At 39.5% G+C, this 27,852-nt stretch overlaps 2 protein-coding genes and 1 pseudogene across 5 annotated transcripts in view; 1 reads left to right on the top strand and 2 right to left on the bottom strand.

Moving 5' to 3' along the window:
* The window catches only part of LOC107589078 (voltage-dependent calcium channel subunit alpha-2/delta-4-like), a 29,974-nt pseudogene extending 27,108 nt beyond the window's left edge, over window positions 1–2,866 (bottom strand).
* Window positions 2,867–10,085: 7,219 nt separating this feature from the next.
* On the bottom strand, window positions 10,086–19,851 carry LOC107589040 (mRNA-decapping enzyme 1B-like). Of its 4 annotated transcripts, none has more exons than XM_016277344.1 (10): window positions 19,844–19,851; window positions 15,969–16,127; window positions 15,767–15,807; window positions 15,368–15,495; window positions 12,629–12,695; window positions 12,153–12,276; window positions 11,912–12,034; window positions 11,176–11,805; window positions 10,872–11,033; window positions 10,086–10,602 (listed from the first exon to the last, which is right to left on the bottom strand). In XM_016277344.1, the coding sequence occupies exons 2-10, from the start codon at window positions 16,110–16,112 to the stop codon at window positions 10,522–10,524; spliced, it is 1,500 nt and encodes a 499-aa protein (XP_016132830.1). In that variant the 5' UTR covers window positions 16,113–16,127; window positions 19,844–19,851; the 3' UTR covers window positions 10,086–10,521. The 4 variants fall into 4 exon arrangements, with proteins under 4 accessions (XP_016132830.1, XP_016132829.1, XP_016132827.1 ...); XM_016277343.1 differs by lacking the exon at window positions 19,844–19,851 and adding an exon at window positions 17,144–17,328; XM_016277341.1 differs by lacking the exon at window positions 19,844–19,851 and adding an exon at window positions 17,092–17,327.
* The window catches only part of LOC107589041 (voltage-dependent L-type calcium channel subunit alpha-1C-like), a 125,882-nt gene continuing 117,879 nt past the window's right edge, over window positions 19,850–27,852 (top strand). The window contains exon 1 of the mRNA XM_016277345.1: window positions 19,850–20,331. Coding sequence (XP_016132831.1) covers window positions 20,274–20,331 — 58 coding nt within the window. The 5' untranslated portion in view covers window positions 19,850–20,273. The remainder of the gene's footprint in view (window positions 20,332–27,852) is intronic.

The following is a 27,852-nucleotide window of genomic DNA, read 5'->3' as shown; positions in this document are numbered from 1 at the left end:
TAAAAACAGCCTAATATGGTCTTTAGCCTTCGAAAACACCTACCATTCATTAGCAATAGTGACAGCAGAAGCAGTCAGGTCATGCAGGCCTGTAGACAGAAAAAAACAACACAGTTGAGAGGAATTGCAAACCGTAGGCAGTAAACCGAGGCAGACAAATGATCTTTATTTTGCAGGTACTAATCTGAAAATCTTTACCTTCTTCAACTGAAACATTTCCGATAAAAACATTCTTCCCGTGACCTTTGATAAGTACAATTCCAAGACTGATAACAAAGACGCACAATGTAAATCCAGAAGAGTCACACTTAGCCGAGATTTTGATATATTTTATCACTACTCACCTGAATGGAGTTTCATTAATGGTAGTATAAAAATATTCATTTTTCAGGAAAACAGCTCTCTTTTGAGAAGGGAACACATCAGTAGTCACAGCTAGGTTATTATGCGATAAAAAATGAATGAATCCAACAAAAGTAAACTTACAAGAAGCGAATTAAAGGTCAAAATCAACTCACTCTCTCTACTGTTGCTCTGACGTCCAGAGAGAGTGTCCCACTTTTCCCTTTTACCATCGCTGTTCTCAACTAGAGGATCAAAACACACAAACACTGTGAAGCAACTGATCAAAAAAATGTCATGATGAGAGTGTGTGTATGGTTATTTGTATGTATGTGTGTTGTTTCACTTACTGCGTCTTCTGTATCTTCCCACTCCACCTCTGACAGATCCACACTGTTATAGTTCGGCTTTGGCTTCAGCTTCTTACCATCTTTATACTAACACAAAGTATAGAAAACATCAACTTTAATGTGATACAAACTAACAACACAATGTAATCAGCTCTTATGGGAAGTATGTGTACTTTAAGGTGTAAGATCTCTAAAGGGAATAGTGTGGAGCTCACCAGAGGTCGAAGGTCAGGATGAGAGAGTATATAGCCGTTATTAGTGTTTAAGAATGCATAGCCGTGAACTCCCAGCTGAAACGGCAAGGGAAAGAAAGTCCAAACAAAATCACATTTATTATTGAGTCTGCAGTCCAAACAATCGGTAATCATCACTCTGTATGCAGTAGTCTCCATGGATACAGCCTGCCTTATGAATGAAAAGATTTTAGATGCGATCAGTGTTAGTGTAAACAGAGGACTGCATCTTGTATCGAGGAGCCATGAGATGAGCTCTTTCAAAGAGACATCAGTGCCAACCACACCAAGGGGGATCCCATGAGACCGCTACAGAGTAGACAAGAAAGAAAGAAAACATCTCTAAATTGTAATTAAATTTGACCACCACAACCTCAAAAACCAACAATATGTCAGACAAATATATTTTATAATGTGTTGAGTTAATAAAAAAACTATTGAATTATTTAACAAAAACTTTAGATATCAAAAACAACATCAACAAATATTGAAAACACCTGTCAAGGACATTATCAGTTATTGATTAGTTCTGGCTGGTTATATAAGCGCGTTATATAAACTCTTTTTCGTCAGTCGCACCGCGCGAGCGTGTGACGTTACAGACCTTTTACATCATTCTTTTTAGGTACAAAAGTCAGGCTATATGTTAGAATTATAGCGGTATATATTCGACGAACATGTTAGGAGTGTTGTGAATTGCATATTTAATGTTTTCGTTGGATTATATTATATGAGAGTTTACGTTTTATAAGGGATGATTTGTAAGCAGGGATGTGACGAGCTTCCAGTACACTCTAAAAAATGCTGGGTTAAATACAACCCAGTGCTGGGTAAAATAGGGACAAACCCAGCAATTGGGCTGTTTTGACCCAGCGGTTGGGTTACTACCCAGAAGGTTGGGTTAAGCATTTAACCCAACCGCTGGGTCAAAACAGCCTAATTGCTGGGTTTGTCTCTATTTGACCCAGCACTGGGTTGTATTTAACCCAGCATTTTTTAGAGTGTATAATGTACAATATCTGAGAATCACAAACTCTGTGTAAAGTTAGTTTAACTGCAAAAATGCTATATTAACATGTCAAAACTAATTAGTGGTGAGCATTTCAGTTCATCCCAGCGATTCGAATCACTTAAGAATAGTCGTTCAGTTCGCTTTCTGCAACAGGAAGCGACTGTTTTCAGAGTTATGAGTGAATTTTTGAATTATTCAGGTAGCTGGTTCATTCAAAACAACGAGTTTATTTAAGTAATGGCTTTTATCATGACCACAACAGTAATAGCTTAGACAGTGTCCTTATGTCATTTAGTGTAAAGTTAGTTTAACTCTAAAAATGCTATATTAACATGTCAAAACTAATTAGTGGTGAGCATTTTAATTCATCCCAGCGATTCGAATCACTTAAGAATAGTCGTTCAGTTCGCTTTCTGCAACAGGAAGCGACTGTTTTCAGAGTTATGAGTGAATTTTTGAATTATTCAGGTAGCTGGTTCATTCAAAACAACGAGTTTATTTAAGTAATGGCTTTTATCATGACCACAACAGTAATAGCTTAGACAGTGTCCTTATGTCATTTTAATTGTGTATTTTATTTGTACACATTCATAATTCTTCCTGGCGCCCTCCTTGTTGAATGAGACTGAATTACTTGAACTGAATGAAAGAGATTTTTTGGTGGAGCCACATTTTGCCTTAATTTATTAGGCAGGTCAGGGAGGTCATTTCAGAGAGAGCTGAAGCTTTTAAGTTTGTTTTGGGCAACTCACCGTTTCTTCTTTCTTGCTGATCACAGGCATGGCCACAGAGGTCATCAACAGCAAGCTATCGGCCTGTGTGTTAAAAAGCTGAAAGACGAGAGAGAGGAAGAGAGAGACAACACAGACTGAACTAATGGTAAATCCCGGCCAGGCCTGTGAAGTGGATAGCAACCTGAACAAGACCATAGAATACTACCATTAAGAGCAGGTGCTTCTCTGGTAGGTGGAATCAGTTTCTTATTGTTCTACTAAACAAAGGCAAAATACAGTAACTACGCCAACACTGAAACTGGAATGGCTCCAGAGTTTATGGTTGAATTGATATCAACTTCCTGAGCGTGTGGAGCCAAACTCATCTGCCACAAGTCAGATCATAGTTTAAGAGACCTGATTTTCAAGACGTCTCTTGCCTTTCAAGAAACCTCTCCAGAATTCCACAGAATTCAAATCTTCAAAGAAGTCAAATTGTACACATTCAAATTTGCCCAGCACATGAAGATATTCCATCACATTCTCCTGTACATCCGCCAGAGTAGAGATATGAGCGTAGTAACCTAATTACAAGCACACAAAAACCACAGTAATGAGAAAATGTGATTGATTGATTTATGTGTTACCAGCAGAGGGCATAGCTGTCACAATATTTAATTATAACTTTATTAGAGCAGCTTGTGGAAAGAACAGAAATAAAGGATGATTTTTTTTTTTTTTTACATTGTCATTTCCAGGCTTGAAGAAGGCAGGTAAATTAATAAAATCCAAAAAGTCAAGGAAAGTTCTATTGTCAATATTATTTTGCATAGGTCTGTCAAACTGCCTTTTGTGATCAGTGTTGTTATTGTTAACTAAAACTATAAAAAAAAATGGTAATTGAAATAATGTAAAATAATTCAAATTAAATTAGAATTAAAATAAAAGCTAAGTATCTAAATAAAAAATGAAAATAAATGCATTTAAAGATAAATGAAAGCTAAATAGAGGCATTTACATTTCTTTTTACAAATAATACATTTAAAGTGAAAACTAAAAATGTCAAAATAAAAGCTAATTCAAAATATGAATGAATGATAAAATAGTATATAAGTAATACTAGCTCAAATGGCCACTAACAAACACTTAAAGCCTTTCACAGTAATAATTCCTCAACTGGATAAGAGTGTGTGAAATCTCATTACGTATACGTAATGTTCTGAGAGAAGGAAGTAATGAGAACACAATAAGAAGATGACAGAGAGACTGAACATTACAGTAGTAGTCTGGTATACACACTAGCTTACTTGTGTTTATTTAACTTATTAATGTAACAGAACTACTCAGATTACATATACACAGCACAGTGATTACTCTAGCTGTTCAGATATAGGAACGTAACACAAGACAACTGGCCTGTACTTTGTGTTTGTTACTGCTAAAGAGATTGCGTGCATTAGCTGTAATAGCTTTAGTCCTGGCAGAAGGTGTTTGAGGAAACTGGGCAGATGCAGCAGTCAGTCACGGAAAGGAATCAAGATTAAAATCTTTCACCTTGACCCTTGACCCTTCTGCTCCTTGACCCTGAACTGCAGCCAAATCACTAATCTTGATGCCCCCTTGAGTTCTCGATGGTTAAGAGAGGTGAAAAACTTCTTTCGCAATCAGTAATCCAACGTTTGTCGCTGTTTTGAACTTATACTACCATGTCACATTTTTAAGATGCTGTGTCAGATTAAATATTTTAATTCATATTTAATAATATTTCATTCATACATTTTTAATAATTTTTTAATAGAAAAATCCAAAGACTCACCAGTTGCGATTCCTGGCATCAAAAGCGACAACTCCATTTTCATCAGGTGTCCACTTGATACCTTTAAAAGTATATAATTGAATATGATTACTGTCTACTCTCCATGAGAGAGAGAAGGATTTCTGTGTTCATATGTGTGTAAGATCTGGAAAGCATGAGTTTTATTGGTTTTGTTACTGTGTCAATAGTGTGATGACATGATGATGAATGAGAGAGGCAGAGAGAAGAGCCTGCATCATTGTCACCACTAATCACACCAGTAATTCTATGTCAATCAGACTCTCTGTCCTGTGTCTGAGTGAGCAGAAAGGCATGTTCAAATGTGTCATTTTTGTGTTGCATGTTAATAAGAATAATCACTGCGCTTTCATGCAGTAACCTGGAATGGCGCATTTAAAGGAGTAAGGCTGATGTGTGATGATTAATTTGCTTTATATTTTTCTAATCAGGTATGAAAATGGACCATTTAATTTCTGCGTCTTACCTTTGTTATAGACATTGGTGGGCACTTGTATGACACTTTGCTGGGTATTGACAGGCACTTTATTGAAGTGTTCATTCTCCTCCAGAGGAAATTCTCCCCCTAGCTCCACATTGTTCCCATCCTCATCCAATGTGTTAATCATCATGGAATTGTAGTAGTCAAACTGCAGAAGAACAAGCGCATTTGAATATAGACTGAGGGATGAACAGAAGATTGAGGGGATGGAAGAATGGATAGGTAGCTCACCTCTAAAATTACATAAATTAAATAAATAAATGTATGCATTTAGCAGACACTTTTATCCAAAGCGACTTACAGTGCATTCAGGCTATACATTTTTTACCAGTATGTGTGTTCCCTGGGAATTGAACCCACAACCTTTTGCGCTGCTAACTTTGCTATGAATTATTTTTGATCGTTTTATGCTCTACCACTGAGCCACAGGAACAAATGTTTCACCCTCCATTTCACCCTAGTGCCATTTTGGAGAGTATCCACTGAACGCAAACAGCGTATGTTGTTCTGTGTCAGCTGCACCACACGGATTCGTTCAAAGCACAAACAACGTAGAAAACGTATCCGCGTGGCACAGCTGACACAGAACAGCATACGCTGTTTACGTTCAGTGGATACTCTCCAAAATGGCGCTAGGGTAACGCGGAGGAGACAAATTGTTGAATAAAGTCGTTATTTTTTTTCTTTTGCGCACAAAAAGTATTCTCGTATAGCTTTGTGATATTATGGTTGAACCCCCGATGTCACATGGATTATTTTACCGATCTGCTTGCTACGTTTCTGGACGTTGATCATGGTAGTACCCTTGCTGTCTATGGGAGGGTCAGACAGCTCTGAGATTCCATCAAAAATATCTGAATTTGTGTTCCGAAGATGAACGGAGGTCTTACGGGTTTGGAACGACATGAGGGTGAGTAATTAATGCCAGAATTTCAATTTTTGGGTGAACTATCCCTTTAAGGTGAAAGAACGCCCACATATTCAGGTCAGATATAAACTGGTCCTCTGGTAAGCAGATGGGCTGCTTGTAGACTGGCTCCGGGGCTATGGTTAACAGTACAAAGTAATTAGAGTGTAGAGTAAATTCAAACAGATGCCAGATAACTAGACTCGGCTTCATCTGACATTTACCAGCACTTAGTGATTTACGGATAAAACCTGCTTCCTCTGCAGATTATGGGTTATCGATTACGATATCAGAAATATCCCTGATTGATTTGATGTTAGGATTGAAATGAGGGGGTACATTTTCATCTTTTACTGTCTCAATAGACAAACCTTCTGTAAGAGTTGAGCGCCTGAGTATGTTTGACAAGGCCAAAAGCTGTTTTCCAAAGGTATCGGCCCACAGTTGAACCCTGTTCAGAACACAAAAGGCATTAGACATTACATCTTCCTTACATTTTATTTAAGCAATATCAAAGCCCGGTAGACAACAGAATGTGATCATGAGATTACTTTTAAGATATAAACAAGAAGTCAATATCATGTAACTGACATTTCAGACAATTATATGTCTGGGGGAGGGACATTTTTATTCTAGAGAGCATTTGATTGGACACAAAAATCTGTAGTACAGCTTGAGTCATCAATTTGTTTTAGTCTAGGGTCAAGATTTTTTTTTTTTTGAAAAAGAAATGTATACTTTTAATTAGCAAGGACGCATTAAATTGATCAAAAGCTATAGTAAGACATGTATATTGTTATAAAAGATTTCAAAAAGATGCTGGTCTTCTGAACTTTACATTCTTTAAAAAATGTGTCATGGTTTCCACAAAAAATATTAAGCTGTTTTCAACACTGACAATAATAGGAAATATTTATTGAGCACCAAATCAGCATATTAAAATGATCATGTGACACTGAAGACTGCAGTAATGACTGCTGGAAATTCAGCTTTGCACACATGAATATGAAAGTGATGGTTCTCAAAGTGGAGGATATCAGGCTGCCATCATCAGCTGATTGTGAATTGTTAAGGAAAAAGCAGGTTCACACTTTTCACACTTGCCAGCTAGCCACTTTTGCAGTTCCGCCCTGTCTTTCTGTTTCTCTCACCCTCATCTTATGTTCTACGCAGCTGGGAGGAACTGAAACAGAAGCAGATACACTCACACACTCAGTTTGCCCTCCCCACTATGATAATCCACATGGATTACAATTTGCTCCCACAGTGGGAGAGAGAGACAGAGAGCGAGAGACGTAGAAGATGTAGGGTGGGTGAGGGGCAGATGTATAGGAATAGAGAGATAAAGTGAAAGAGAAAAGGGCTTCTGTGAGAGGATTATTAGTGTTTCTGGAAAGAAGGAAACTAAACCTTGCATCAACTTTCTCAAGCACGTAGAGTTTATTTGGACACTGAAGCCATACTTAAAATGTATGAATGTCATCGCACAAGTGGAATCTGCACATAAATTATACATAAATGCATAGATTATTTCTTTTAAACAACTGGTCCCAAAGTGATTTTTAGACTATGTACACTACCAATAATTTAGGGTCAGATTTTTATTTATTCATTTTTTTTATGTTTATGAAAGAAGTCTGTTATTCTCACCAAGGCTGCATTTGTTTGATCAGAAACAGTAAAACACTATTTTGTTAAATTTGTGTTAAAACAGTTGTGCTGCTTAATATTTTTCTGGAAACTTTGATATTTTTCAGTATTCTTTGATGAATAGATTTAAAGCATTTATTTGAAATAGAAATCTTGGTAACACTTTACGGTAAGGGTACATGAATTACCATGAATTCATCATGTACCCTTACTGTAAAGTGTTACCGAAATCTTTTGTAACATTATAAAACTTTACTGTCATTTTTGAATATAATGTCTACTGTTTTTCTTTAAAACAATCATCTATCCTCCAGTGAAATCTCATTTGATAATCGCTGAACTACATCATCCTGCTCTATTAAATCCACATTCTTTTTCTCTAAAACATGCACACACTAGATTGTGAGTTTTTTTCCCCACTGATCCAGTAAGTGTAAATAACAGCTTCCATCCTCCAGACAGATACATACCTGTGCTGAGTGTGTGTTTGTGCTTGGAGATGCGAGCTGAGGATTTCAGTCTGACAGTGAAGGCTAACACAGTGAAAGTGATTACAGAATGACACATTGTATACTGCAAGAGAGGATGATTTTTAGCTTTATTGCAATTTTTTTTTTTTAAAGATTTTTAGGAATTTATACTTTTTTCAACAAGGATGCTTGTGTCAATAAAGACAATTTCAATATTATAAAAGATTTCTATTTAAAACACTGTTCTTTTGAACTTTCAATTGCTCAATGAATTTCACAGTTTTCTCAAAAATATTAAAGGGATACTCCACCCCAAAATGAAAATTTTGTCATTAATCACTTACCCTCATGTCGTTCCAAACCCGTAAAAGCTTTGGTCGTCTTCGTAAAACAACTTAAGATATTTTGGATGAAAACCGGGAGGCTTGTGACTGTCCCATTGACTGCCAAGTAAATTACACTGTCAAGATCCAGAAAAGTATGAAAGACATCGTCAGAATAGTCCATGTTCTGCGACACAAGGATACATTTTCAACGTCTTTCATACTTTTCTGGATCTTGACAGTGTAATTTACTTGGCAGTCAATGGGACAGTCACAAGCCTCCCGGTTTTCATCCAAAATATCTTAAGTTGTGTTCCGAAGACGAACTAAGCTTTAACGGGTTTGGAATGACATGGGGGTAAGTGATTAATGACAAAATGTTCATTTTGGGGTGGAGTAACCCTTTAAGCAGCACAACTCTTAAAATATACTAAAAAATAAGTCATTTAAATTGTAATAATACTTCACAATATCACCGTTTTTACTTGGTGAGCATATAATAGACTTTAAAAAAAAACAACAACTAACATTTCAAAGGTAATGTGTGTGTGTGTATGTATGTATGTATATATATATATATATATATATATATATATACACAGTCAAGCATGAAGGGTACGTTTAGCATCTTTCACCCGTAACTGCAGCACATGCACTCCTGGCAACACTCAGGCTGTTGCCATGCTTATTTAGATCAAAGCTCTTATTTGAGATAGCTTATGAGTTCATTAGTGTTAATGCTTATGATAACTGCTTGCTCATAATTCCACACAATCAGTTATTAACTGCAGGATGTCTCGTTAACAGGGTTCCCACAGCTTTTAACCAATCAAATACCAGTCGTTGGTAATTACTGGATAATGATGGTCATTTGTATCTCAGGTAACAACCCTTGGAATTAGATGATTATTCTTATTAGTGTACAAATGTTGACAATAAAGCAAAACATTGATATAGATAATCTGTCCAAAACTAGAAAGATTTACACTCTATTGAAACTGCCATAGATTTTATTAGTTTCTAACCACACTGAAAGTCTTTGAGGTTGGTAAACATTTCTGAAAGTCTCCTATGCTTACCAAGTATTTGCATGAATTTGTGTATTTGCATTAATCAAAAACACAGTAAAACAGTAATATTGTCAAATAACATTACATTTTAAAATTGTGCTGCTTAATGTTTTTTGTGGAAACATTTTAACTCTCCATCCTTTGATGAATAGAAAGTTCAAAACAACAGAATTTTTTATAACATTTTAAATGTCTTAATAAAAGTATTAATAAAAGAATAGAAGTATTCATTTCTTTCAAAGAAAAAAAAAACCCTGACCTGAAAGGTACTCCGAAACCGTTCAAATAGGCTTCAACAGATCCACCATGTGTAGCATGTTTAATTTCATTATCAGCAAGCCATTATCAACTAGAAAACCAGAACATACACTAAATGGGGTGTTGGGATATTTTAATAAGCAAAACAAATGGAAGAAAATGTAATTGTCAGGTTGTTTTCAGTTTGACACGCTGATTGGGAAACACTGATGATGTGATCTTTTTTTTTTCTTTTTAAAAAAAGGGAACAGAAAAATATTCCAGCATGTTGATATAAGAACAGAACCATAGAAAAATAGAATATATATATATATATATATATGTACAGTTTTGTTTGTATATTTAAAGTGTGACTGAAAGTACTAAACTATTTCTGCTGGCTTGTAAAGAGTTGAGGGCAGTTTCTGCCCATGTCAGCTGAGATATGAAGATGCTAGAAATCAAAACAAGACACGGTTTCCTTATCTTGTCATTCATCATGCTATTTCTTTTGTGGGTCTGTTTAGATATGCAAAGATAAAAATCCCTTCATAAAAAGAAGAATGTCCTTCCACTCAGATTTTAACATACAACACATTTCTTGCCCTGTTGTATGAAAGCTATACATAAAATCCATAATAAAATACTTAAGATTGCCCTTTGTGAACAACATCTAAAATACAAAACTGATATGACATTCAGATCATTCAGTTCAGAGTATGAAGATCATACTATTCACAATCAAACTGGTCTTCCTGTTGTGAATCTGGTGCGGAGGTGCTCAACATATTGGATGCTACATTCAGAATAGCAGGGTAGTCCTGAGATGGGATGCAGATATGGATTCAGAGCATGAAAGCTGCGTGTACATATACACGTGTCCAGATGGTGTTTCTGCTTCAGAAAGGATTTGAGCTGGAGTCTGTCGCGAGACGGGAGACATAAGCTTCATAGATGGTGTCCAGGAATGAGGCATCATTCTGAATCACAGAATGAGAGAAATAACCCATTAGAGATAGAGCAGTAATCAGTCAAACACACTACATATACTACTATTCAAATTAATACCTTTAATCAACAATGCATTATTCAAGACATGCTATAATGTTCTAAAAGATTTCTATTGCACAGGAAAACTGTCTTTTGAACTTTCTATTCCAAGATAATAAGAATCACCAAATATTGGTGCATCTCTAAATTATATGATCAATATTGGAATAATACAGATAGTCATGTGTTTTGTTCTGACCTTGATGAGGTGGAGCAGCGTGGCCTGTAGCTGAGTCTTGCTAAGTGCTCTGGGTTCAACTGGTTCTGGTTCTGCTTTCGTGGCTTTAGTCAGGGTGAACACGCTGGGTGACAGAAGGAGGGTGGGGGCTACAGTCGCTGGGATACGCTGTGGTGAGCTCACCTGCACCCACACATATTAAATCACAGGTTATGGATACTGCTGTAAGACGACTTGCTACTTATCTGAGAGGAACATAAAGGCAGCAGATGCATAAAGATTCCCGAATAGTTTAATCAGAATAGCTGAGAAAGATTTATTTTACCTGTGTCGAATTAGTTTTACTGAGACTGGAGCTGCTGGTGGTCAGACTCGGCTGTAGGAGCTCCTGATGGGGATGGAGCTCTTGCTCCTGCTGCACCAATGTGAGCCTCTGCAGAAGCTCATGTGGCGACACCATGTTCCCTGCCACTCCAGCAGGGGGTGCTTTATTTGGGACATAGAGCAAGTGCTGAGCCGGGGCCGGCCCTGAGGCTTTAGCCTTAGGGTGGATTTGGGGCCCCACCCCACTTTCTCCCTGATTTAACTGTAAGGAAGGCATCCCTGGAGTCCCTGCCACAGGAAGAGGGTTCATTAGCAGTTTTTGTATTGGGTCAGGCTGGTTCTGGACTGCCCCGTTTTCACACGGACGACTCTGTGGGGATTCAGACAGAGGCTGCAGCAGCGAACCAGACATGAGCTTGTGGATGGCTGGACAGTGCTGCATGGGGGTGTTGGACACCACGGCGCCACCTGCCAGAAAAGGGTCATCATAAGACAGCGAGCGGGCCACCGCAGACCGCGTTGGACCCACCCTGCTGACAGCTGAGGTGGGCTGTGGCGAGACAGAGTCTGGTTTTGACTGAGCACCGAACAAAGTGACAACCGAGAGGTGCTTTGAGTCCATCTCTGTATCCTAAGAGAGTGAAAGTTTCTTTTTTATATATATATTTAAACATTTAAATATCACATTTATGTTATGTCTGCTGTGTCACAAACATGCTGAGGTAGAGTATTCACACCTGCTGCGTCTGACCCTGAATGTGTGTGTCCTGTGCTGGTTTGAGGGGAATGGGTTTAATCAAATGAGGGTTTCCATAGATGACACCACCACTGCCGATTTCTTTTGGCTCGCTGAGTTTTCCCTAAAAAGAAAGGAAGAAAACACAAGTAGGAAAAATGCACTGTGCACTGGTGACATCTAGTGCATATGAAGCACCTTAATACTTGTGCAAGAAAAAAAGAGGTCAAGACGTGCGTCACCTTATCATAGTCATCTTGTGCTTTAGTGAGCATCTGCATTATATCCACACCCTGCTCTGCTGATCGCGGAGAGACAGAGCCAATTGCCATTTGCGGCTGTAACTGCTGTTCCTGCCCTGCCAAACTGACAAGCATAAAGAAATAGTGTGTGTTTGTGAGAAAGTCAGAGCTAGGATCGCAAAACAGTTGTTGTTTTGCTTGTTTCTTTAAATACAGAAAACAAAAATAAATTGTAGTGACATTTGGTTTCCGTTAACAGCTTTTGAATATCTGCCATATGGAACAAAGTATTAAAATACTCAAGAGTGTTTCCTCTGCCGCAAAAAGAACAAAATAACAAAGACAAATTGTTGAAACTTGTTGTGATGAGTTAAAAAGATTGGGTACTTCTAAATCAGGGGGTGTCCAATCCCGTTCCTGGAGAGCCAAAACACAAATTAAAAGTTGTGAGAGTTGCAGATAGAGGAGAAACTCACTTCTTCATGAGTTCCGCTATACGCTGACAGTCTTCTTTATCGTAGAACCAGATGCCGTAGATGGACACTGTCAAAAAACATATATACACATTAATGTTAATCTTAATCAAAGATTCAATCAAAACCAGTGACGATCATAAGGAAATACAAACTTTTAACACCGCATCAGAATTAGTGGAAATGCACCACTGAAACTGACAACACGTGCACTTACAGTGCCATCATACATACATACACTCCACTCTTTAGCTGACATTCCTTTCCCAGAGAGTCCAAACTCCCAAGTGCCCAAGCAGAACTGGAGCCAACTGCTGTGCCAGGACACCAAAATGTCTTTAAAGACCAAGATGAAGTCTTCAGATGCCTGTATCAACAGTCACTGGTCATTTTAAAGAACAACCTTATTAGGAACAATTAATAGAGATTGCAGTAATAAGTTTAAACTGTGGTTCCTCATAAGCCCTCATGACCTAAACTTAGAGCCTGGTGCTGACAGCTGAATCAGGACCTGTTCCATTCACCTCCAGAAGTAGCAGAGAGATAACAAAAACAAGGGCAATAAAAGAAAGAGAGAGAGAGAGAGAGAGAATAAGGGCTGGTGCTGTATCCACAACCATTCATTCTCAGAGCAGAGAGCACCACACGGGTCAGCGCCTGGGGAAAAAACCCAAACAAAATACTGCCTGGGAACTGAGCAACACAACTCAGAGAGAGTGAGAAAGAACGAGCAGGGGGAGGAGAACAAGGAGAAGGACAGAGAGGGATGAGAGGACATCGCTGCATGTTTTACTGAATGGAGCGGAATCCACACGAGCAGTGAAGAGACGGTGAACTTCTGACCGACTTCAAATAGACCAAAGCTTCAATCTGCCGAGGATTCAAATCTCAGAAACAGGAAAAAAGATGCTGCGGGGGCTGTTCAGTCGGCGCAGGCTGAAGCACAAGCGACTGGAGGAGGAAGTGGAGGTGCGGTTCAAAGGGAAGCTGGTGTCAGAGAGAGAGCTGGGCTACACGTTCGTGAGGCCAGGAGGTAAGAGCTTTGTATACGCAACAGTCCTGCTGAAAGTCTCCAGCTACACGGTCACAAATCACAACCACGACACTGCATTTGTTTAAGAGACGAGCTGACAGAATCCAGCACCCTCTGCACATGAGGAAGAGTGATGTCTTTAAGATGGACAGTGTAGGTCTTACTTCCTGTTGTCTGAAACCTTATTAATAGTGTTTGTAACGGCATTATTATTGCCCATACTAAGTATTTGACTATTAAGAAAGTACTGCCAAGTAACTCTTGCGCTGTTTGTGCTATGGAGATGAACAATACCTCAAATCATGTGGTTTGTTGAGGAGAGGTGTACTGTAAGTCACCAGACTTAGTTTTCATCTGGTGGATGACATAACAGGAAAATTACATTGAACAAGGGACAGGAGCCATATCTAGAAACCAGAATAGAGTATCGATATCACAAACAGTAAAACTTATCTGCTTACTAGTCCACTTGCACTTTTACAGCTTGACTGGCCAGGTCTTCTGGCCAATGTATTAGAATTTGAAAATTCATGGAAGTTGTGTTAATTTGTGAAGATTATCTTGATAAAATGTGTAAGCATTTATTGCTCAATGAGTTTATTTTTATCTGCAGTAATCTGAAAGTCAATGGAAAAATCCTATTGGTTTTTTGATGAGGGAACCAGGGTGATGCTAACTTCTGGGTTGGCCTACAAAATGATATTATCCCCGCAGAATCCTACATCATTGAGACTTAATGGTGGGCTCTTTTGACTGTAAACAAATACCCAGAACACCCTAGAATGAGCCAGAACACCTTAGCAGTCACATTACAACACACTAACAAGCACTTAGAACATCTTTACAACCACAGACCAGTGCTATGGCTACCACTCGAAACATTCTACAATCGAGGAGGCGAGTTTGATCGGAAAGAAAAACCCACTCTGTAGCAAATAGTTCCGTGAAATTGTTGGCCAGTAAAGTCTCACCTACATCTGGAAGCAGCCAGGATAAATTTCCCATCAGTCAGTTAGCAGTAGCACAGATTTTCACTGTCACTGCAATGCTCAAACATCAGTTTTGGGCTGGCTGAAACATCAAGATCTACAATGATTCATTCAATCAGTCTGAAGTACCTAAGGCTTTTCCGCATGCACTCTATTTGCTGGTCTCTTTATCATGAATTTCCTTGGATGCCTGTGCATGTGTGCGTGTGAGAGAGGCTTGTTATCTAATCAGGATTGGCTGCTTGGGTCTATGATGCTGGCAGGAAACTGGAAGAGAAACACACACACACACACACACTTTTCTGCACCATATAAGGCACTGTGGCTCCGGGGCCTCTCATGCAGGCACGCCTGCTAGGGATCTCTGATCTCACACACACAGACGCCAGTCTGACAGCTCTCTCGATTCAGACACACTTTTACGGCTGTTGTGAGTGCAGCCGAGTGATTTGAGCCCTTCGAAAGAAAGATCCATTTGCATCTATCTGCACTCATGGTCAGTGAAGTTTACTTGCTTGCTTGCTCAACTAAGATGAGACGGAGGTAAACTCAGAAAGTGAAATACACCTGGGCCTTAAACGCAATGAAGGACCACTTTTTTTCCATTTATGAAAAATCAACCAAATCTGCATACTTTTGGCTATGTGCAATATTATACGATATTACTCTTTTAGCTTTACTGGGATGCATTTGAGCTCTTTCACAAATAGAGAGACTTACAGCGAGCGTTCCTGTACAGGAGAAATGGATGCTGCAGCTGGAAATCTAAGTCTTTAGTGATGGGTTCGGTTAGGTTGTCCATGCTCAACCGATTCAGGATGGTGAAGCCGTGCCTGGGGGAGGCAAGCCTGATGCACAGAAAAATGACATTAAAATTCACAACATAAGTGGGAAACTAAAGCTTATGAATCTGAAGGTCCTAAACAAATGTGAGTGAGTGTTTTGCAGTGTTAGTGCAATCGAGTGTACATTGTTAGGCTATATCAGAAGTGCTGAGGAATATCATGCAGGTTATTTCTGTGACCCTTAAAACCGCTTTAGAGCTCTAGGGCTCTGATTCAGGACTACACGGTGTGTGTGCGCTGCTTCACTGCTGAAAACACCAGAAAACATACAAACCTGTTATAGACAAACAGAGCTCCCTCTACATCTGTCTTTTCCTGTAGGGAAAAAAAATTATATATATATATTTATATTTAACTTAAAATAAAAATAAACTAACATTTAAAAAAATGTATGTACAAATATATTATTTTTTTACAGTAGTCATTAATCTATATATCCATTAACTGTCATTGATTGTGTTGATATAATCATTTACCCATTCATTAGTGGTGTTGTTGAAGGTGTAAAGTGCTACTTGACTGGCCAGGTCTGTGATGCTGCTAATATAGGGGTCGAGTCTCTTTAGGGCAGACAGACTCATGGATAAACAGCTCCCGCCGCCACCTGTGCTTGCAGTCATGGCTCCAGTCCTGTTCTGTAAATAAAGTATATGATGTTTGAATAATAGCATGCAGATGCCCGAGATTACTGTTCACTAAAGCATTCAGATCGAAGTGTTTAATTCCAACAATTGTAAGGCTGCTCAGCAATCGTTTACATGCATCAGTATCATCATCGCCTATTAGGAATATTTTAACTACTCCACATAAATCCTTTATCTGAAATATATTTCAGAGTACGAACTGAACTTTATACAGCACGGTTTAATGTTTTGTAAAATGTTGCTTCTACATCTATACACAGTCTTGTATGTCCCAATTATGATCAAAAGCTGTACCTACAACGATCTCCACTGGCCTGGTTATAAATGTAGACACAAAAGTAAAACAAAGCTTAAAAACAATTAGGCATGCACACATTTAAACGTTTTATAAACGTAAGCCCGTTTAAGTTGACTAAATAAATCAGAGCTGTGAAAGTCATTTAATTGAAATATAAATAAATCAGGAATTTATGCTGATACAGTTAAATAAAATAAATATATCAGACTTGTGTAACATGAAAGTGTATTATGAATTAATACAACAAATAAGGCTATAAAATAACCTTTATATTCTAAAGCAACGATGCTGTGTGGTTGACAAAGTCTTCCTATGCAGTTGCTAAGTTTGGCCCAAGCTAAAAGAGCCCACCTTCAAGTCTGCATTATATTATGGGCCCTAGATTTGGTTCGGGTCCCTCGTTCGTTGCAAGTCGTAAACCCGATCGCTAGTAACTTCATGTCCGCAGCACAAACTCTGCGGGCCGTTTTACAAACAGAAGTTTGGTACTGCGGGTCAGCGGTTTGTTCAAGTCCCCAACCGTGTATGAACAATAGTAACTGATGCTTGCCACTAATAATGAAATAACCCATGCCTACATAAGTCTACAAATGAAATAACTGAGGCCTTGGTTAGATACTGCTGCCCTGTTATAGCTCGGGCTGGAGTGAAACTTACCTGAGCTTAAAATACCGCACAACTCCTAAAATTCCTTTAAAACGAAGTTCACCTCTGTAAAACAGGACTGGAACACTTTATTTCACGTTCCGGTCTCCTGGTGTACGTTTTCGATGTTGTGCAAATTAGTAAAACATGAATATATCGCTTTATTTCACTTCTCTAACTCCCGAAAGCTCCAGCTCGCGCCATGTTTGCGTTGACAACAAGACAGAACGAGCTGATCGCTGAGCGCTCTCGCGCACAGGAAAAGTAATCGATGAGCCAGCATAAGCGATGAGCCTGAAGCCCCGCCCCCTGCAGCTGGCCTGAGCTCACCTGAGACCCGCCAGACCTTTATTTCCATCATGGTCATGGTACTAATAACGCTGCAGAGTTTGTGCGTCCAGGGGAGCCCTTGAGGATGTGACATCCTGGCATTCCTGCACGATTCATCCTCTGGTAGGCATGATTTGAAGTTTGAAGTTTTTGTAAATGTTGGTTTGTTTGCATTTTCTTTCTAAAACAGATTTCGCAGTCCAGAGGACTTACTGTCCTGTTGCAATTTTAATAGTCAAACGTCCCTAGGTTACTGTAATTTAAAGGCGCACTTAGGAATTTCCCCCCTCCTGTTTTACTCCAATAGAAATGAATGGTAAAATCACACGATCAAATATTTATTTGATCTCAATATATCCCCCAGTATTATCTAACGCTTTTGACTTATTAAAATGATCATATCTCACTGTAAATAATGTACTTTAAAATTGTACTAGTAGCCGAGTACATGCTTTTGCATCATCCATGACAACTGTCATGCCAGCCAGTGCAACATAAACATAACATATTATTCATATGTTATGTTTATGTTGTATTGACTGGCATTTTCACCATGTTTAGTGAAAATGCCAGCCACCAATTAACAATGTTTAGTTAATTGGTGTGCACCCTTAAAAGAAGTTTCAACTAGGGAGTCTACATGAAGGTTGCAACAGGAAAAACCTAGAAACGGAATGCTATTGTGCCCCTTGAGCAAGACACAAGGGTTGCTTCAGGGTGACAGGCGTATTATAACTAGTCTTTTCCAAGTGCACCTTGTAAAGAACAATTTACTCAACGACACTTCACTCATTTGCCACTAGAGGGCATCGCTGTACAACTACTCGTGATTTATCCTCGTTCTCGGCAGGATTTCAGACCTGTTCCAGAGAGCACAGCAGCCCAAGCAGTTTTCTCTATGATATCTCAGCTGGGCTGACAAAACTTGCCAAAACAGTAGACTTAATCAACTAACATATATTTTAGAAATAAAACCTTTATGTTCTGTATATTTAATTCTCATTACGTGGTGGGGTAAGAGTCAGTACAAAAGGGATATATGTCGCCTCAGTTATGTTTAGGTAATTGGTTAATTATAGTGCTATTTAAAAAAAATGGTGTAGCCTTTGGCTGTAGAGCACAGCCACTGCTGTATCACATTAAGTGTGCAGACAGAGACATGACATTTGAAATGTGGGTCTGGAAGCTGGGAGGAATTTTGTAATCTTTGAAGCGACACATTAACCAGTTTTCCTTCTGTACCGATGCCCCTGGTTTTTCCCCCCCGATCCCTGGATTCCCAGATGTTCCTGCTTACAGGGTGGCACTGAAAACCACTTTGTGAACATTTCGTCTGTGCTTTGAATAAACATACCAAAGTTAATCAATTATTTGAGGATGCTGAAGGGAAATTGCTGACCTCTGTCATGAACTTTTGTTCAAAGCCAAATTCAATCAAAGAACTTGGCCGTAGATTGAATGTCCATGAACTGGGAGAGCTTGTTTTTCATTCATCCAGAGGGACATCTGAAAACCTGCAGTTTTGAGGGCCTCTCTTTCCCCGCTACATGCTTCGTGGTTCTTCTGACTGATTGAAAATTCAAAATCTGCACTTCTGATGCGCAGAGAGCAAGAGCGCGAGCAAGAAATGATAGTCTGGGGGCAGGGGATGTCTCTTGGGACATGTGAAGTTTTCTCATGGCTGGAGGGAGGGACCAGTGAAGGGCCTGCTAAATTCGTACTAGGCCATTTGCTGATGAAAGATTCTTACAGAAATTCCCAGGCCCCATCGTCCCCTTTATCAGAGCCCACCAGTCCTCAGGAAACGGCCTGTCCTGCCATGGGAAGATCAGGCCAGTTAAACCTCAGCTGCAGGGAAAAATCAGGCCCGACACCTGCTGCTGGGGAACCCAACATTCTCCCCAAAAGTGGCATCCCGGCAGGCAGCAGGAAGTGGATAATGTCTAAACATGGTGCATGGAGCCGTGACTGTGAGGGTATTCACGCAAGATTCGTTATGGTACAGATCATCTTCTGACATGATTCCGGACTGTAAAAGAACTCGAATCGGTTCATAGTCTGGCTACGCTTATTGGAGCTGATTCGACTCGGTCTTCCCAAGTTTGCTCTCTCCCTCAAGAGATCCAGCCCGTGTGGAAAAGCGTGGAGGATTTATACTCCTTTCTAGCGCAGTCACATCTGGAAGCAGTCAGGGAGTCTACAGGGGAGGGGGATTGGTCGTCAGATCATTGCAGAGAGGCTGGTGGTGTGCGCTCTCTCTCCGCAGGGCCACAGACTGACTACTCCCCTTTCTCTCCAATATGGACAGGACGCGGCCGATTATGCACTCTGTTTCCTAACGAGGCGCGACGCAAACTACGCCTGCTGTGGAACATCTCAGATGGAATCGATCATATGTGAAGATTGAAGCCCGTGAGATCTGGAATATACACACCTTTTTACCTTTTGCTGCGCTTTCTGAAACGGCCTCCGAAACCTACGCCCGCTTCTCATGCGCTTCTTCTGGCTCTTGCAGCATCCTTTTCGAACCGTTTCCGAGCGAATCGCGCCGATTTGATTATCGATTATCAGCAAGCGGCGCAGGTATCATGTTTCTTAGGTAGGGCCCGGATGTTCCAAAGATGCACTGGTTCGTTTTCTTAGGTGGTTCCTGCGATTATCCTTTCCTGATCTTTAGCTCCATAATGGGGATCAGGTAATATTAACTAAGCCGCAAGAGAAGGAATATCTTACGCTTTGCGTTTTTTAGTTTTTCTTCCCCCTTTTTTCTTTCATTTCTTTCCCTTGGGTTGTTTTTTCCTACCCCCTCCTTTTTTTTTACAACATTTTCTTCATTCACCTTCGGATAAAGCTGGACCACATATATGGTAAATGAAAGCAAAAACATGTACATACCGGAGGACACCCTTGAAAACCATCAAGGTAATTTCTCTATTTGTCCTCCCTCTGTTTGGAAACTATGTGTGTGTGTGCCATATGGATGTGTTGGGGGGGGGGGGTATGATGAGTGTGTTGGCATTATCATGGGCATGACGCGGGGGTGTAGGCTACCCGAACCCTTCCATTTTCAAACACACTATATGCGCACTCATATCGCCTTTGAGCGGACGATCAACAAATGTCATGAAATATAACCACTTATGCCCAACAGCTATTTTATTATTATTTTGGAAGGAAATGCGTTTATGTAGTTCATGAACTTGTTGGATGGCTCGCCACGGCTTGATCATGTATATAGATCATGTGGTCAGAGACAGACGCGCACACAGATGCCAATCGATTATCCTGTCAGCCGCTTCAGACTTAAAATGGGCTTTTAACCATTTTGTGCGGAATGAGCTCGGGGTGGTGTCATCGGCGCATCAGTTCACAGTGATTAGAGCATCTCAAATGGTGAAATGAAGCACCGTCAGTCATGCCCCCTCATTCGAGCGTGCATCTGTTGAATTTCCCTTCTTATCAGACAGCTGGTGTTGCGCAGCAGTCCCCACAGGTTGCGCGGTTTTAACGCTTGCGAAAAGCGCGGAGCCGCACTCTCTTCCCTTCACAAGATCCCTCTCCATCCAGGGCCTCCAGCCGTCACCTGTTGGCGCCGTGGCAACGGAGCTGCCGACCCATAGCAACAGCGCGGCTCGCGATAAGCCTGCTCCCCGCGCGCGCACCTGCCGCACCTGAGTGAACAAACGCATCCGAGCAAAGCCTGTAAATTACTGTCAATAATGTAGCCCCACCCCCTCTGCCTACTGCACATCTGTCATGCGAAAAAAGCTAGTTGATTATGACAACTGGAATAATGATGTTTCTTCAGCGCTGTCTGTGAGGGACAGTGGCGCGTTTCCATAACCCGTTTTATTGAGTGAATAAACTGTGATCAACTCTTTGTTTGGTATTAAAATAGAAGCAGGACGACAGTGATGGGAAAAGGATCCCAAATCTAATTTTAGATGCTTTGTTTTGGCAGCTTTGATCAGCCTGCCTTTTTTGTTATATTCAGATTTACATCTTCCAACTTTCCTCTTGATGCTGAAACATCACAACAGTTTCTTATAATAACTTCCCTGTTTCTTAAATGTGCGCTTAGTAATTGTTTGCTAATTGGAGAAAAGTTTTGCTTCCAATGACATAAACAGCACCTTTAAGAAATGTTAAAATCATGTATATGATACTTGCATGAGATGAATACTCCAGTCATATTAGTTATGTAGACTAAACTGTTTTATTCAGCATGTAGCCGGTCAAGGCACAACTATGTTGCGATCATATGACCCCCTGTGCCGTACAATTGGCTGTGTTACTACTAATATTTAGTGGAATAATATGTTATGTAGCTTTCAGATGCTATACAAAGCATAAAGTGTGCAACACACAGCCACTGTAGAGAAAAAAGTGTAACCACCAACAATGCACAAAAAATTATTCTGATTGAATCGAAGAAGGTTATATTTGTTTAGTGTGAGATAACAAAAAAAAGAACAAAACTGTTGTGAAGTTAAGGAACTTCATGCATCCAGGCCGACAAGTGTCAGTATAAAGTGGAAATCCACTGGCATTATTCAGACAAATAAAAGCCAGTTAAACATGAACAAAAACTTTTAACATTACCCAACTAAATGATTTACCTAGCCAACCGTTAGTAGACTGCATATTTGTGTCATAACAGAGCAGGATCTCCGAGGTGGCCTGTAGCCCAGCAGATGTTCATGTTTGTGTTGTGTTGTCGTCTAGCGCTGCTGACGAGGGCAGGCTTTCAGGTAAACACAGCCTCAGTCAATCACAGGTCCAGAGCACAGCGACGTATCAAAGCCAAACATGAACCTCTTCTGCTGCACAAACACTCAAACAGCAAGGAGATGGAAAGCACGTTTTGTGCACTATGATACACCGTCACTTTCTGGAATGTTAAATATGACTCATGAAGTGCTTGAATGTTTGTGTCAGAACAAGCAGTTACTGCGACTTTTACAAATATACACGTTCTGTATGATTTATGTTCTGCAGAAGACACCTATTAACCAGGGCAAAAATGCTAAATTAATGCAGTCACTGTATTTATGTCATGTCCGCTGTATGCTGTGACGTAATGATGTCACTGAGTTGTCAATATGATGTCACTCCAGTCATTTATAAGGCTTTTCATAGACAAATGTTACAGTGTAGCCGGAGGAGACATATGTCTGAAATGGCTCGAAAGGTTTTAGTTTGTGCATTCCTCTCTCCTTTTCGCTCTTTTTCTCTCTTGAAGGTTGTTGGTTCCCTTGATACTCATTGATTAAGATGCTCATTGGTAATGAGGGTGGCATTATCTGGCTTCTTTCCTTCTCCGGCTTTGTGCCAGGTTCATATGACAGGTAATTCAGATCATTCGCTAAATGAATATGTTTATGATAGATCTCAAAATGTCTGACAAGCCTCCAGGATGCCATCTCGAATGACTTTCTGTCTGACAGGCGCTATGTTTTGGACTTTTCCGTCTTCCTCGGAGCAGTGTGTTTCTTGCTTCTGTCACTGTCGAACACATGCAGGTCACCAAAATCCTATGCAAGTGTACCCAGGTTGTTAAGTTTCCTGGAATCCATTTGCTAATGTTGTTCGTTCAAAGAGTCGTTTAATGTTTACTTAATGAATATTTAAGACTGCCAAACTTGCATCGACATAAATTCTTCACTAGCACGGTGAAGTCGGGAAAGTTGTCAGCTTGTTTATTGCCGAGACTTTGGCTTAGAGTATCTGCCGTCACACAGAGATAGTCTCCAGTTTCTTGCTTTCCTCATATGACTCTATGGATCCTGAAACATAAGGACAAAGATGTGGATCGTCACAGATCCAGTTGATTTTGGTTCTTGTTAATATGTTTATGATAGATCTCAAAATGTCTGACAAGCCTCCAGGATGCCATCTCGAATGACTTTCTGTCTGACAGGCGCTATGTTTTGGACTTTTCCGTCTTCCTCGGAGCAGTGTGTTTCTTGCTTCTGTCACTGTCGAGCACATGCAGGTCACCAAAATCCTATGCAAGTGTACCCAGGTTGTTAAGTTTCCTGGAATCCATTTGCTAATGTTGTTCGTTCAAAGAGTCGTTTGTTTACTTAATGAATATTTAAGACTGCCAAACTTGCATCGACATAAATTCTTCACTAGCACGGTGAAGTCGGGAAAGTTGTCAGCTTGTTTATTGCCGAGGCTTTGGCTTAGAGTATCTGCCGTCACACAGAGATTGTCTCCAGTTTCTTGCTTTCCTCATATGACTCTATGGATCCTGAAACATAAGGACAAAGATGTGGATCGTCACAGATCCAGTTGATTTTGGTTCTTGTTCACTAGATATATCAACTTAGCCACTTCTCATTCACTTATACTAATTCACTCGTTCATTTCCGAAACTTAATTTGAGAAATATGTCTTAGGACGGCCAATTAATTCAGTCGTGTTGCCTGTGAGACTTCTCAATCTGCAGAGCAGTTGGTGCTGGTCACTACATTCTAATTCATTGAGATGCACCTGTATTAGGAAATCTTTTATGAGCACCAAATCAGCGTATTAGAATGATTTCTGAAGGATCACGTGACACTGAAGACGGGAGGAATGACTGCTGAAAATTTAGCTTTGCCATCACAGGAATAAATTACATTTAATAAATATTTGATAAATTATAATTATATCATGTCTTTATTATAAGTATAAAACAGTTATTTGAAAATGTAAATATATATTACAATATTACTGTTTTTACAGATACATGATAAATGGTTGTATCAAATAAATGCAGCCTTGGTAAGCATAAGAAATTTCTTTAAAAAAATTCTTACTGACCCCAATGGGTGGTTTAGCTCTCTCCTTCAATGTGAATCTATGCATTTTTTTTTTGCCTGTCAAGTGAAAACCATAAATCTGAATGGTTAAAAAATAATAACAGCACTCTTCCTAAACAAGCTGCATTCTTTGCGTTATAATGATTTGAGTTACAATGTTTTTGTGCGGGAAAAGTTTCATAGCGAAGTTCATTACTTACGGTTAAGGTTTTTTTTTTTTTGCATCCCTCCCTACTCCTGTATTTACACACACACATTTATGCAAACACACATTCTGCATGTTTGATGTGTGTACACTCCACCCAGCTCATAAAACTCCAATCTATGTGCGTGTCTGTTTGGTCCTCTTCTCCCAGTTCCAGTGCTCAGTGTCACATCCAGAGCAAGTAGGACGCATGAATGGATAAGGAAGTAGATAAATAGAAGCATGACAGACTGCATGAATAAATGCGTATATGTTAATAAAGCAGAAAACAGCTGCTTGTGACACATTGGCACCGCAGGCACTCTCAACATTATGGGAAAGAACCAAAACCCCCCGTTAACATGTGAGTCAGCAGCGGGTCACGACACGGGAGTCTAATAACCATCTCTCACTCCTCTGAACTACCGTCCCCCTAGCAAAGACTGCATGAGTGTGTGTGAGCTCTGGGCAAACTGTGCGTGAAAAGGTCTGGACTGCGCTAAACGAGTTGCGATTGGTCGTACGTCAGTTCATCATCTTAATATTTCATCGGTAACAGTTTCCATATGAGAAGCAGGATTTTTTGGGGGGAGGAAATACACTGGTTTACTGTTTACTGGTGAACAGCTCCTTGTGTTTAATTGTTTGGTTATCCAAAATATCAGTAAGCTCGATTTTTACATTTTGTGGAAAAAAGAGAGTTGTGATTGGCCGTGCCATATTGTGTCTGGTTGCCAGTGTGTTGCTAATGTGTTCTAAACACTTTTTTTTCTGTGTGATCTGGTGTTTTGAGTGGTTGCGAGGTGTTTTCTTACCAGCCCACCCCCCAAGGGTGACCAGACATCCTGATAAAATCATGACATTTTACTTCAGGACAACATTTTTCTGGATAATTAGTCCTAGCTGTGGTTTGATTACTATAAATAAACATTTTAAACTGACATCACTATGATTCATGCTTTTTTCCCCCTCACAGGAAACCAGCAGCAGTGTGATGTTTAAGTAACAAGAGTGGGTGGGTTAGGTAGTTCTTTGACCCATTAACAGTGGTACTTCATAAAGACCAATCTACATCTGTTGTTTCCTCTTCAACTGAGGAGTAAACTGACAACAGCCAATGTGCCCCTGCATAATGATGGAATTAAGTTAAGTACTGGGTCTTTTATTATTGCCCACAAAGTAATTTATATGATCTAATAGCCTTTAAATACAAACCTACTCATTTCTGAAAATCTGACAAACCATTTTTATTGTCGGGCATCTTAAAAAAAAATTTGAAGGAGAAACTTATTCTGCCTTAAGAGCAGATCAACTTTTGCTTTCTGTTGGGTTTCAGTAGAAAGTTTAGGTTTCAAGTTAAAGTTTAGGTGTGTCCAAAGATCAGATGCATCCTCAATTCCAGGCTATTTTCAATAAACTCTTTAATATCCTTTTACATTTATTGAATCACCTTACTGTTCTGTACAAACTGTTGTGAATTATGACAAAAACTTTAAAGTCAGGCATGGAATGAACGTTTAATCTGTTTTCTAAATGCATATTATTGATCTTATTGTGAACAGTCCATCCATGCATATGTTTCATTTTTTTCAACAATCATAAATAACCATGTAGTTTTTAATTAAAATATCATCACTCAATCTTTCTTATAGTCTGCTTAAACCCACTTATTTATTACCATTTGCTGCAAGATCTGCCTCCATTTAATCATCAATCGTTGGACCAAGTCCCTGCCCTACATTTTTTCTTTTTTGATAATCCGTTTGACTCAGATTTACATCATAAGATATAAGATTCGTTTGTACTTCTGTTACATCACTTCCAGTCAAATTTAAACTCGAATGACCCTGTTTTATTGTCCACCAAGCAACATCAAGTTTGATCTCTTAGTGAAGTAATTTTAGAACAGTTTAATGTATCGTGTCTGTAGCATAACCGCTGAGTTTTAAACTTTAGACTAGTTTGTTTAATTCCCTTAACCTTAAATATGAGTAATACTAATAGTGGTCCTTGCCTAATAATAAGTGATAAAAGAGAAAATGAGACCGCATGTGAGAGAAGGAGTTGTGAAAGAGTTAAGAGGGCTCTTTTTTCTCCTCTAAAATGTGGGTGGAAGTGTAAGTATGGTTGTGTATGTAGGCCAGTCCTGATTGCTCTGAGTGAATATCAGATCAGCTCCCTGCAGACCACTGTCTCTTTTAAACCCTCAGTCGTTCAGTACACTGCCTCGCTCGAGATATTAACCAGCACCATAAATGATATAGAGAAATAGAACAAAATGTTGGCCCACAGTTGATTTTCTGCTTGCGTCCTGTGTTGGTTTTGCTGCAGATACTGTGTGGGGCATTGAGTTAAATCCAAAAAGCAATAGCACAAGGATTATAGGCCTGAGGTGGAGAGAAGGTTTAGTGGCAAGTCTGACCTTGGGACATGATGGTGGGGTCTTTTGCGTGGATGTTACTGTATTTCCCATCTCCTTCATACCTCATCTCTCTCTCTGCTCTGTCTGTCTTTAGCTATCCCTCCTGCTAGCGGCCTAGTTTAGGTGGTGCTGAATTCTCAGTGTAGGTTGCATGTTTAATTCATCGGTTTGAGCTTCGCTCAGCTATGAGAGCAAGGCTTTATGGGTCAGCATGCACTTGGCGATAGTAGCACGTTTATCACATGGCCTTGACCTGATCGAACTCACCCAGGTGTCCTCATGTGCACGAAATTACAGTTATTCCCATCACCTGGGTCTCATCACAGTTTCATAATGGCAACTGTGAGCTGAGTTTTTCTCTGGTGTATCAAGTATGAATTCAGTTACAATAATTCCAGCGCAGTCTCATGACCATTCTATTTGACGTTTTTGACAAATTGGTGGCTATTTTGAATTTGCATGTTCTCATTTGTACAGTTTCGTACGACCAGCTCATGCCCCAGCTCATTTAGAGGTGGAGTTAGGGATGCAGGTTCATGCCTATTTTTTATTGATTAAAAATCAAACATTTTCATGCAAATCACATCATACAGATTTGTACTAAATCACAGTTTCTTAAATTAGGAAAACTTATATAATATTAAGAATGTTAGAGTAACTTTAAGACTTGGTGAATTTGTTGCGAATTTGTATTTGTTGTATTACTGGATTATGTTTTACAAGAAAATACTAGTTTTTCTACTTTCAAATTAAATTTTTCATTGAACAAGTTACTTGCAGTTTCTTTATAGCCTAATTGTCTGTGAAATTTACTAGCAATTTTTGAGGGAAATTGTTTGTACACCAATTTTTTGTTTTTTTCAATGTACCTTCATGTTCCCCTTAGAGTTAGGTTTAGCGGTGCACCTTCATGGTGACATTTACCCACAAATCATACACTTTCATTCAAGTCAGATTGTATGAATTCAAATGAATACTAATCTTTTTTTTTAAATGTTTTATAAAATGTCTGTCTCTTTTGACAATTT

The sequence above is a fragment of the Sinocyclocheilus grahami genome, unplaced genomic scaffold, assembly GCF_001515645.1.
Source record: "Sinocyclocheilus grahami isolate Dianchi unplaced genomic scaffold, SAMN03320097.WGS_v1.1 scaffold111.1, whole genome shotgun sequence".
Classification (NCBI taxonomy): Eukaryota; Metazoa; Chordata; class Actinopteri; order Cypriniformes; family Cyprinidae; genus Sinocyclocheilus; species Sinocyclocheilus grahami.
The sequence above is the reverse complement of the archived record's forward strand: the minus strand, read 5'-3'. Positions and strand labels throughout refer to the sequence as shown.

Bases quoted from the DNA above. Each gene is read 5' to 3' on its own strand.
- LOC107589040 (XM_016277344.1), bottom strand. From the start codon at position 16,112: ATGACTGCAAGCACAGGTGGCGGCGGGAGCTGTTTATCCATGAGTCTG. The intron at 12,035-12,152 runs GTGACGCACGTC...CTTTCTTTTTAG, and splicing joins CACAAGATGACTATGATAAG to GGAAAACTCAGCGAGCCAAA. The intron at 11,034-11,175 runs GTAAAATAAATC...GTGTGGGTGCAG, and splicing joins GTAAAACTAATTCGACACAG to GTGAGCTCACCACAGCGTAT.